The sequence below is a fragment of the Lutjanus erythropterus genome, chromosome 10, assembly GCF_056507025.1.
Source record: "Lutjanus erythropterus isolate fLutEry1 chromosome 10, fLutEry1.hap2, whole genome shotgun sequence".
Classification (NCBI taxonomy): domain Eukaryota; kingdom Metazoa; phylum Chordata; class Actinopteri; order Lutjaniformes; family Lutjanidae; genus Lutjanus; species Lutjanus erythropterus.
The window spans coordinates 5,843,726-5,856,231 of record NC_139326.1 but is presented as its reverse complement, the minus strand read 5'-3'; the positions used below and the strand labels follow the sequence as shown (position 1 = coordinate 5,856,231).

Here is a 12,506-nt window from a genome sequence, read left to right as displayed (position 1 = left end):
ATCTGTCTTGTGTGATATGCACTGATGGATACACCAAAAAAATGTGTTATTGTCCCCTCCATTTAGAGTGAAATCAGTCTTGCTGTTAGAAAGGCGTTGGCAGTGATGCAACATAAAAATAACCAATAATTCCTCTCAAATGCATTAATACTAAAGTAACAAGCCTGTTTTGAGAATGTAAGGAGTAAAAAGTTCAGATATTTGTGTTACAATCAGCCAGTAAAGTACAGATTTGTGAAAACTCGACTTAATTCTGGCTTTCCACACTGAAATGTTCATGCAACTACTTGCAAGTTGCAAATTACATGAAACATAATTTCCATGCAACTTGACAGTTACACAAAACATTTAAAAATAATCCAAGTCTCACCCAATACAATAATTAATCATTTAATTTAACCATCTGCTTTGCAACTGTTGCAGCTGAGTTTCAGACAAGTTTAAAGTGTGATGTAGTTTCATTGTGTACAGCATTTTAGTGTTTTAAGTTTTTTCTTTTACTTCTCACCACTGGTTTCATGTAGGATTTATTTACTTTCTACCAGACTACACCCACCAATCATATCACTGCGCACGAGGCAGCGTGCATCTACTCAGCGACGAGAAGCTTGTTCTTGTGACAGCACGGGATGTAAACATTAGTGGCGTCCTCGTCGGCTGAGCTGTAACGTTAGCACCATGAGCTAGCTAATGCGGTGTGAGCCCAGATAAAAGGACAATAGGTTCTACATGAAATTGCTCACAACAAGGTCTGTTGATTATGTTAATTAACAATTTCATATTTCTGGAAAGAGATATTGCTGTTGAGTTTTACATATTTTTGGTGCTTTGAGCACCACAAGCCGAGTGCCCTCTAGTTCCATTATTTTAGAAAGAAGGCATCTCTGCAGCCGATACCTCCAGAACCCAGCAACTCACACCAAAACAATCTGGATGGATAAACAGCACTACAGGTAAGAGGAAAAATATGTATTACTGATTTTGGGTGGAGCAATCCCTTTAATGATCAGAGGTAAAAACATTTTCATTTGGTGAAGAAACAGCATGACAGTATTTTGAAATTGTGCAACTTGTACGTCAGGCTGAGTGCATGTGTTCCTCTCCACTCCATGGGGGGGACTGTGCGGAAAAATTGAGCAAAAAACCAAAGATTTCTGTTTCTGTACAGCATATTAATAATTCATTTCTCAAAACTCCACATAATGTCAAATATAAAGTGACACTGTAAACCAAGGGAGACGTCTCTGTGTGTTGTACGGTATACTATGGAATGAGGTATGCAGAAGCGAAAGGGATACAGCTGTCCATACTTACACTTGTCCATGCAATGAAAACACAACACGATTCTCACAATTCTGTCTGTGTATGTCTATCTGTGTAGGTATGTTTGTACTGTATATGTGCTTTAAGCAATATGATATGTCTGCAGGCTCATATTTAGAGAAAGTGTATAAAAGGGATCACGCGCTTGGATCCTCCTGTGGTTCTAAACAACGGCTGAAAACCTTCAAAAAACCAATAAATCAACATGACAACAGTATCACAAAACTAAACTGTAATCTTTGGCCTGAGTGTATGCAAGGCAATGTACATTATGTGTTGAGGTTGTTGAGGTGATGTGTTCTGAATGTTTAGGAGTGATCTGAGGTATGGGAGGTGGAAATACAGAGAAAGAATAAGTTAGGGCCTGTTCACACCTGGTATTAACGTGTCGTGGCTGAGCTGATCACAAGGTCACAGCTCCTAGTATTACGATGTGTCTCCAAATGTGACCACTTGTGATCAGATCTCATTTCCCTGCTCAGTGAGCCTCATGTTTTATAGATGATTTCAGCAGTCAGATGCTCTATGGTGCGCTGGGATTTTATACCAGAACTATGTGCAAGATGCACAATTTTACTTCTTCTGTGCAGAAATTAATTTGATGTTTTCACATCACAGATGACAAAGAAAGACATCGCTGGACGTTCAGTACAAAGATTGTACTATTTGTTCCTTTTTTGTTAATCCAACGCCACACCAAACTCCTCTATAAGCTGGCAATGAACCTAATGTTTTTCCTGCCCTGTCAGCAGCCAGGGGAGAGATGCTCCGTGGTGCCTAAACTATGATCAAGACTCACACTTTTACTTTCTCTGATTATGTAGAAATCTGATACTTTCACATCACAGATGACAGAGAAAGTAAAAGTTGTGTCCCAGCAAGGATTTTTTTTTCAAGGATGTTTCTTTCCTTAATGTATTGCATTTAATGCTGAATGCAGAAGAAGACTGAAGAGGTTCAACTAGGACTATTTTGTCAGTTGAATGTCCATGACTATTAATTTGGCCATTCATTACGAAGACTGAACTATTTGCTCCTTTTTTCAGTCCAAAATCACACTAAATACCTCTATCAACTACATTTAAGACGTGCACTTACTTTTAGTGACTGTCAGCATAAGAGAAAGTAAAACTGTGCATCCCAGTGCACCACAGAGTGTCTCCTGTCTGCTCATCACAGCAATGTTTTATACAAGGAAATGAGGGTATAGCATTTAATACCGAATTTATTTGAAAAATGCCTTATTGTTTTCAACCATTGGTCCAGCAGTAGTAATAATTAACAGGCTGGGATACAATGTTTTTTCCACGAAGAAAGAAATAACTTTTGCCAAATTCACAAGAAGGCCCAAACAATTAAGAATTCGTCTTGAAGGCGTTTCACAAAATTTATAAAGTTTCTCCGATCTAAACAGTTCTCAGAGTTGTTAGATTTTTTAAGGGAGTCTGGTGATAAAGCCGTTACAAAGATCCGCTGTACGTAAAAAGGCCCAAACATGGAATCTGCATTACAGTGAACTTGATGTTGTTTTTTAATGTGGCCCAGGACACATTGCATACACACTGCCGGTCTGAGTATGGGTGCATTCACACCTGTACTCAAAGCTGTTCACTTGTGAGCAGATCACACAGGACGCATGTCAATACCAGGTCTGAACGGGGCCTTAGAGTAAGATGTAAGATTGTACAGATGGTGACACTCGGAAGTGTTTAAATGGATAGATCGATGGAGAGATCTGGGTACAAGATACAGGCCAGAAAGTAAAAGAGGACTGAAAATGAGTGAAAAAGAAATTCCTTTTCTGGAAAAAACAAAACATAAAATTCACCAAGACCCCATCTTCTATTCCCTGTGGTGGTCTTTATTATACAGTGGATCCCCTGAATATTAGCTATCCTTTTCTGTTTTCATCAGCGTCAGTGGCTCTGTTCTATAAGTCCAACAATCCTGAGGGTAAGTAAGGTTTGTCCCAATATTTTCAAACGTCTCTGCAACATTTTGACCATCCCACTAACAAATGCCCGGGGTCTCAGGGCCTGGTCAACCCCCCCTCCCCCCCTAATGGGATGACCATTTACGCTTTTAGACAGGCTGTCTCCGGCTGCTGCTCAGGCCCTGGCTGTGGACCAATCAGCAGCGGGGAAGCCCCTCGGAGCTCCTTCCCTTTGTGTGTGTATGTGTGTGTGTGGCTCCCACACTGTCACTGTGCCACTAGGGGGCAGAGTTGGACATGGAGTCCACAGAGTTTACACTGGAAGACTGCACACGGCTGTGGGAGATGGACACCTCTGGGTGCTGCAAACAGGGAAACAGAGACAGAGATGTGTGTGAGTTAGTTTTGTGTGCATTCATCAGTGTGTGTGTGTGTGTGTGTGTGTGTTGACTTACATGTCTCCTGAAGATCCTGTCCAGCAGGCTGCGTCTGGGCGGCTCTGGTGGCTGATTCCAGTCCAGATCTGGAGGTCTCGTCCCATGAGGCCCGAACACATTCAAATCTCTGAAACACTCAGTCTCAATCATCTGAGGAGGAGGAGGAGGAGGAGGAGGAGAGGAGAGGAGAGGAGAGGAGAGGAGAGGAGAGGAGAGGAGAGGAGAGGAGAGGAGAGGAGAGGAGAGGAGAGGAGATGACAGGGGAGGAAAGGAAAGAGGAGAGGACAGTAAAGGATTGGAGATGATGTGAGAGGAAATGATAGGAAAGAAAATGAGATGAGAGGAAATGAGAGTAGAAGAGGAAAGGAAAGAAGAGAGTATACGAGATGAGAGGACAAAAAAGGAAGGAGAAGGTGTGAGAAGAAAAGAAAGGAAAGGAAAGGAGATGTGTGAGCGTGGAGAAAAGAAGAAGAGAAGAATTAGTGAACTTTCGTAAGCAAGTTCTTCCAGCAGTTATACAAACTGCACCGAGCGTTTAAAAATGTCACATTAAGTGCACACACTTACCTCATTCTGCCACGGGATGGAAACACTGCCTGTAGCAAATTTGGAGTAGAAGTCGTTGTCAGTTTGGTCCAAATTTACTCCCTTAACTGTGGAGAACTGCTCTATGTCCAACACGTCCTTACAGTACACTGCCCGGGGCTGGGAGAGGGCAACGACCACGGAGGAGACGAGGTTGAGAGGAAAAACAGGAGACAAGTTCATCTTAACAGATAATTTATCATCATGGAATTTCACTTGAAAAGACACGTTTTTTCTTCCTGTAGTGGACTTTTTGAAGTATCTTGGTTAGTGTGAGGACTAAAACAAAACGTCTTCACAGAGAATTTCAGAAGACGTTTTGGCAGTGGAATTGATTTAAATGTGATTTTTTGTTCTAACATACCACTAACCCTGTATGAGCTGCTTTGATTTCTGGCAGCTAATGAATTATCAAATATGTTGTTTTAACTTAAAACATGGCCCAATATCCCTCAAAACTTTTATCTGTTGTGCTTTCAGTTGTGACCTGGAACACAGCAGTCCGACATTTGAGCTTCCCACCATGAGTGTGATGTCAGAGGAAACTGGCCATTGTGTCAATTTAGTGAACGGCATAACTAAAAAAAAAAAAGAACATCGAATTGTTTTAAATCTAAAGTCAAATCGTTTCTTGGATTTGGAGAATTGTGATGCCACTATAACAACAGCTCAACCCCACTTCAAATAATCTGAACTATCCCTTTAAGCATGCACTGTGTAGAGCCGTATAAATTACTCACATCAGGCACAAACGGAGGCTCCACTATCCCAGCCTCCAGCCTCTTGAAGTTGATGTTTTTGAAGAACGAGTGGGCCTTGACGCCCGCTGCTCCGTCCGCCAGGCACCCCAGCCTCTGCTTCGGGTCTTTGGTCAGCAGCTGGGTGAGCAGCAGCAGAGATGAATCATCGCATTATTCATCGGTTCATCCATCTCTCTGTGCAAACATTTCTCCCATCAATGCTCACCATTCTACAGATGGCCTTGGTGTCCTCTGTAAACTTGTCGTTGTACTCCTCCTCTTCCTCCTGCACCCTCCTCTCCACCTCCTCCCGTTTCACTCGCTCTTTGCGGGCGCGGAAGGGCGATCGTCCGGCGGTCATCTCGTAAACGAGGCAGCCCAGCCCCCACCAGTCAGGACTCATGCCGTACTTTTCATTGTTTATCACCTCCGGAGCTACAGAGAAAAGAGAAACCAGGTTGTTTTAGTTAAAAGTTGGCGATTACTCGGGCGAATTCACTCACACAAATGTTGATTTCAGGGTTTCTTACCCATGTAGCCCACAGTCCCCACCCTGCCTCTGATGAGCTCTCCTTCAGGCACTTTGATGGCCAGTCCCAGGTCAGAAATACGAATGTGTCCTGCAGCAAAAAAACAGTGAGCATGAGACATTTCATTCATTCAAAGTTCAGTGGATTATGTAGCATTTGTATCGTTTGAAACTGCATATCAGCAGCAGCAAAATAAAAATGCTGTGCAGCGCAATAACCAGAAATCTGAGCTGATGAAGTTTCAGAACTCACCATTGTCATCTAATAGGATATTCTCCGGTTTCAAATCCCTACAAATAACACAGCATGTTATAAAAAAAACCAACATTCAACAAAGAACAAAAGTATCAGTTCACACTTGATCATTTATAGACCCCTTTTTTTTCTGTAGGTTGTTTTGTGGGCTGAGGCAGAAAAATTCCCCTAAACACGTTAGCTAACACTAGCTAACAAGTTTTGTTGGCTTGTTTTTTTTAACAATAGCTACAGAAAATCTAAGTGGGTCACTCACTCTGCAGGTTTTACTTGAAAAAGTTCACATTAACCAAAAAGGAGCAGACTGGCTGACCTGCATACACTCCCTCAGTTGATGGACAAACTTTCTATGATTGCTTGTTGATTTTTTATTTTATTTTATTTTATTTTGCTAATTTAACGGTCTGCAGAGTGATAGGTGCTGCTCTGGCTCAGGACGGTCCTGTTGACTGATATGCTGAACTGGAGTACGAGTGAGAGTAAAACAGCCTGCAGATCCAGACTATTTTCACATCTAACTCGCTGAATATAATATTTATTTCTACTGAACCAGAGTTGGTGATTGTTTTAACAGTGGAAAGACTGCACAAGATGGTTTTCTTTCTGTCTGTCAAGTTTACATGAAGTGTTTTTTGCGGAGTTAACAAGGAGATTAAAGCTCATCTCAGGTCAGTAAAAGTTACTGGTTGTATTTTCCTGTTTAATTAGGAAAATAGGCGTGAGAATATTTCTTGTCTTGACATTTTGTGAGTTCATTTTAATTATTTTTGTGGGATACACACAAATCACCCAGCTTTTGTCTAACATGGTTTAACCATAGTTTGTCATAGTTCATTTATTAATTTATTTGTTTTTTGATTGACAGTGGCAGCTGGTATGCGATAAAACTTTTTGATCCATAATTACTTCAACTCTGGCGCCAACAACACAGCAAGATAATATTTTAGGTGACCTCTGTGTTTGGCTCCCGTTTTCTTTTCTTTTGCCTCCAGCAAACACGTGACATAATCATGACATCGGCCAAAAAAATACTTCAATTTGCAGAACGCTTAAAAATTAAATTTGTCTCTTATATTGCCATCAAATTCCCACTTCTTCCAAGCTTCTTCCATGAGTGGCGCTGTTGTTTTAGCAATCCAAATATTGTGTAGTTTAGAAAACCTAACGTGCAGTGGATTTTTTTTTCCTGCTTCGACATCATGGCTACACTCAGTTAAAAATATGGTCTAGCGAGGAAAATATGTCAAAGAGAAACGTTGGATTCAGGGACATGAAGTTGATGCAGAATAAGTGACCTGCGGGCTGGTTGGACAGTGAAGCAGGTGGACGCTGCCTACGTTTTGTGTGACTGACTTGTGACGGACCTGCTCTGCATTAAGTGAAAAGTTGGACAGTGACATAAGTGTGCGTGTGTGTTGAGTTACAGAAAGAGAGGAGTTGTTGCATGGTTGTGTAGCTGTGTGAGAGGCCTTATTGTTAATAATATTAGCGTTGCTGATGTGTGTGCAAAGTGTGTATATCCTAGTTGATATCATTGGCTTGCTTTTGTTTTTATTGTAAAACTTTCACACACTATTTAAAACTCACTGAACTTTCCTGGTATGAGTGTTAATTTGATCTGAACGAGATCTCAGCAGTGTTACCTGTAGACGATGGATTCCCTGTGCAAATGCTCGAGCCCGCAGCAGATTTGAGCAGCGTAAAACTGGACCCTGTCCTTCTCGAAGCCCGGCGTGCCCATGTTGTAGATGTGAAACTTCAGGTCTCCACCGTTCATGATGGTCAGCACCAGACACAGAGCGTCTTTGGTCTCGTATGCGTATGCTAGGCTCACCTGGAAGAAGAGGAGAACATGTTACAAACAGTTTGATGATTTTGAGAAGTGGTGTGGAGTCATGGGAGCCGTTTCCTGTTTTCTTCACTGTTAAACAACCACCACTGCACAACTCAACAAAATTTTAATACACAGATGTTACACAAATGAGCAGACATGTATTCAAAAGAGATAACATCACACATACTGTGCTACACACACCCTCCTTTTTAATGTTTACTCACAACAAATCTACTGTTGACTTTCTCTAAAATCTGCTTCTCGTTGAGAGCCATGGACTCTCCTTTCCTCTTCTTTATCCTCTTCTTCTCCAGCTTCTTGCAGGCGTACATCTTCCCTGTAGCCCTGACCTGGCAGGCACACACCTGAGAGGAAGAACAAAATGGTATCCAACACTTTTTATTTTAGTTTATTTGTTTAATACACGCACACACAAAAAAAACACATGATGTAATTGTAAGTGTACAAGCAAGGGTGTGGTAGAAACCTGTAATAACTTCTATGAAAACCACACCCAAAAGGCACACAAAATTTAAAACACAAAAAATACAGAGCCCCCAGTACTTTTAAAAAGTACAGGAGTAATTACCATCTTCACAATATGAACAACAGTTTATAGGAGAGATAACTTCACGATATTTGATAGAAAACTGACGCGAGGTGTTTTACACAAAGGAAGATGGCGATTCTTATTCTGATCCTTATCCTTTGCATGAGTCATCGTTCAAAAACATCTGTATTTATCTCATACTGGCACTTTAATCAGCCCCTCAGTTCACCCTCGGTCTGAAACAGACCGTGTTGGCCCCCGTCTTTTAAAGGCCCCCCTCCCTAAAAGCCTGCTTTCTTCTGATTGGCCAGCTTCCCAGATGCCTGCGAAGGGGCATAACCTATGAGCTCTGCTCTGCAACGACAGACACCGCTTAGTGGAGTCGTAGCTATTTTGTAGAGAAAATATTTTCTAGTCTTCTCTGTGATGTCTGCCGGCTGCTCCGCCCCAACTTTAGGTGATTTATACTACAAAGTTTTTCCATTGTTAGATGAGATTTCCATGTTGTTAAAACAGAAAAAATGAAACTTCTGCACAACTGAAAAAGCACTTTCTGTGAGACAAACTGAACACACACATGATCCTGAGCAGAGCAGTAAAAATGAAGACGATGATGATGTAAAAAATAGCCAACAACTGATAATTAAAAAAAAGGGAGGTGCACTTGGTATAACAGCTTCAGAAATAGTTCCCAATCTAAAAAACACTTCTATAGCAGCAATATTTTGTACAAATAAGTTGGAAAATTACTTTCCAATACAATATTAAGGAAGGCTAAATATGGATAAATTATAATGTAATGTTAAGAATCATGTTTACTGTTAAAAAACCCTTATTTTTCTCAGAATCCCAAGTGATTTAGTGACCTTATTGCAGATAAAAAAAAGAAAACCCAACCTGTTCTGATCCCTCAGGAAAAAACATGTTGCGGAAACTCTAATTATTTCTTGGACCGTCACATTACTGTTAGTTTAAGCATCATCATAATCAGCAGCATCAACATTCATCAGTATCATGTCAAACTGTATGTCTTACCTCTCCGAATCCCCCCTTTCCCAGCACTCGGTACTGTCTGAACGTGTCTTTCGTGATTGGTTGCCTGACAGAACACAGACACAGCAGAATCCATTAATAGACGCTCATATAGTATTGATTAGGATGGAGATATTATCTGCAGAACTCAATACCATCCTGAGTCTGTTTCCTGTGCAGAGGGTGGGGCCTCCCGAACGCAATTTCACTTTCCAGACACGGATACAATCAGGGCTGCTCTGAAAGCCTGCTGTTTACTTCTAACTGCCTTTGATATGCACTCTGCATAAAATATTTTCCTGTCTGGACTCATCAGGCTCCTCTGAAGCGTCTCTGAAGTGAAGACTGATTCTATCCTACTCAAGTTTTTTTCACCTGCCAACTGTTTTGTTCTTCAAACTGGTCTAATGTTGGAAATCAGATCTGACAGAAATATTACATGTTTAAATCAGAGCCTGAAAGTAACTAAGTGCACTTCGTTGCTCTTGTACTTCACTATTTTCATTTTATGCTACTTTATATTTCTACTTTACTACATTTCAGAGGAAAGTACTGTACTTTTTACCCCACTGCATTTATTTGACAGCTTTAGTTAGTATTTATTTGGTGATTGAGATTTTACATGCAAAATATAAGGTCATCCTTTAAGATATGATGAATTATCATACAACCCCATTTCCAAAAAAGTTGAGGCATTGTGACATGACCCTCTGACCTGTATTCAGTTGAAACAGTACAAAGACAACAGTCAGTGCTAAGAAGCCACACTGTTGTAACACGTGCAAAATGTGTCTCTGCATTGTCTCACTGAGATAATCAGGGACATCTTTGAAAAAGACATTGTCTGGATGGCAGCAAATGTTGCTCCAAAACCTGCCTTTCAGCAGGAATGGGGCCTTCACAGATGTGACAGTTACCCATGATGCCATGGGCACTAACACACCCCCATACCATCACAGGTGCTGACATTCGAACTTTGCACTAATAACAATTTGGACAGTCTTTTTTTCCCTCTTTAGCCTGGAGAACATGACGTTATTCACAAAAAACAACAAAGTGGAGCAGTTTGAACATTTAATATCTTGTATTTGTACTGTATTCAATTGAATACAAGTTGAAAAGTATTTGCAAATTATTGCATTCTGTTTTTATTTATGTTTTATACAACATCACAAGTTTTTTGGAAATGGGGTTATATAACAGAAACAAACTACGACTTATTGGAAACAACTTCTATGAACATATTTTCGTACCTCTCCAGCACCTTCCACTGCAGGAAGCGGTCAAAGTACATGCTGTTCTGGTAGTCTGCGAACGGAGCTCCACTCAGGTACTCGTGGACGGCCCTGATCCGACACACATACCACAGCAGCAACAGTCAGCACAGTTACAGCTCAGAATATGATGCAGGCTTGAGTTCAATGGGCACTATCAGAGCTGCTTATTCCATATATAACATGAGGTGAAAAAAAAACAAAAAACAGGTGAGAGTGCAGCAGTCAGGTGAGAGGTGATGAAGACGGAGAGGAGACTCACTTGCGGCAGTTGCTGAAGATCTCCTTACATGGACTGAGCTCGAGGTTCTCTCTGCACTGGTCTGCAAAAACCTCTGCTATGTCGACACGCTGTGGTGACTACATCAACACGTGTAAACACACACAGTGACATATGTGCACACATACACAAATACATTACTTTTTATTACACACACTGCATCAGACTGAGGAGAAAGATGCATAACTTATCTAAGAGCGCACCACAGTGACAGTGCATTAAAGTATGCACATAAACGCTGTGCAAACACTACATTGTTGTTTTTGTGCATTTAATGTGTACATTGAATTACTACACTCTTTAAAGTACCCCTGTGAGTGTTAGGGGAGGCTTTCGCTCAGCTGTAACTCAACATTATTGTCTGCTTAGATTTTTTCCCCACAGGTTTTAAACATCAATCACAGGGTAAAAGGATTACTGAAGTCACATTCATAACATTTGAGTTAAAAAGAAGAAAGAAAAAAGAGATTCAGGTTTTACTAAATGTATCGGATGACACTTACTTGTTTGGAGAGAAAAGTCTTGATGATCTTGTCCCCTCGGCTTTTTCTCTTTTCATCAGGTGTCACCTCATAGTCTTCCTAAACAACACAATAACATCATCACATCATTAACAACAGAGCAGATGAAATAAAAGCACTGATTTTACTTCAACTCATGTGTGTCAAGACCTACATGTAGCATAACAATAAATCACCTTTAATGAAGATTTTATAAGTTGTAAGTAATGGCATCATTAATGGTTAATAAATAATAATTAATAATGCTTTATAGATCAGATGGAAGACAACTTTTGGGTTGCCAGGTTGTTAATTATCACCCTGGCTAGTGTTTATCCTCTGTTTTTTTAGGTCTTTAACAGGCGACTCTTTTCCAGGTTTTTCAAATGGAAGCTTCCACTTCGCTGTTCAGCCAATAATATAATTTGACTGACTTTTTTTCAAAATAATCTGAATCCACATTCGCTCAGTAAAACAATATACATATTTTAAACGCTTTATGAAAGGTGTGCTGCAGTTAAAAATCTTAAATTTAGTCTTTAGCTTATGTATATTTGGCGATCCACCTGTGAGTCACAGCCGAGTCTCTGAGAACAACTGCTTTAAAGGTCCTCTGTCTCAGAACTTTGATTTGGGTAAAAGAAGGAAAGGAATGGAAAAGAAAAATCCTAAACTCAACTCAAGTGTTTTATAATCATCCAACCAAAAGAAGACTGCTCAGATGAAGGACGTGTTATTTAAAAGTGTATCCTCTCAAATGATACTGTTGAAGATTTAGGATCCGGTCTTAAACCAGGGGGACTAAAAACCGGATCCTGAACTTTACCCCCCCATCTCTCTCTGTCTGCTTTCCAACTGTGAAAAAAACCAACACTTCTGTCAAATTCTCTCTCAGCCTTTAATGAGAAAGAAAGTCCTCATTTGTAGTTTGACTTGTGTGATGGAATAGCTGCTGTTTCTCACTCTCTCTGCGTCTCTGTGTGTCGCTGTCACTCTCACACAAACATATGCTGCTCTTGGCTCTCTGTGTCTGAACATACGAAGCGGCCGTGACACACACAAGCAGGTTTGGACCGTTACTCGCCGGACATATTGGACATCTCGCGGGCCGACATGAAAAGCGCTCTGACGCATTTCATCGCCAGCACTTTTAACTTCTCAAAGAGGAGGACAAGCAACATGGCGCTCGCGCTGCACGCTGGCCCTACTCCTTTCTATCAGTGGCTTTTTTCC

The 12,506-nt window shown here is 40.8% G+C and overlaps 1 protein-coding gene across 1 annotated transcript in view; it reads right to left on the bottom strand.

Moving 5' to 3' along the window:
* Positions 1–2,427: 2,427 nt before the first annotated feature.
* Positions 2,428–12,506, bottom strand: part of grk5l (G protein-coupled receptor kinase 5 like) — a 37,904-nt gene continuing 27,825 nt past the window's right edge. Inside the window, exons 4-16 of the mRNA XM_084728023.1 lie at positions 11,277–11,354; positions 10,756–10,853; positions 10,473–10,565; positions 9,223–9,286; positions 7,862–8,002; positions 7,447–7,637; positions 5,801–5,838; positions 5,549–5,638; positions 5,245–5,453; positions 5,019–5,156; positions 4,261–4,398; positions 3,712–3,843; positions 2,428–3,618 (exon numbers count right to left, since the gene is read on the bottom strand). Of these exons, the coding sequence (XP_084584149.1) occupies positions 3,535–3,618; positions 3,712–3,843; positions 4,261–4,398; positions 5,019–5,156; positions 5,245–5,453; positions 5,549–5,638; positions 5,801–5,838; positions 7,447–7,637; positions 7,862–8,002; positions 9,223–9,286; positions 10,473–10,565; positions 10,756–10,853; positions 11,277–11,354 (1,494 nt within the window). The 3' untranslated portion in view covers positions 2,428–3,534. The remainder of the gene's footprint in view (positions 3,619–3,711; positions 3,844–4,260; positions 4,399–5,018; positions 5,157–5,244; positions 5,454–5,548; positions 5,639–5,800; positions 5,839–7,446; positions 7,638–7,861; positions 8,003–9,222; positions 9,287–10,472; positions 10,566–10,755; positions 10,854–11,276; positions 11,355–12,506) is intronic.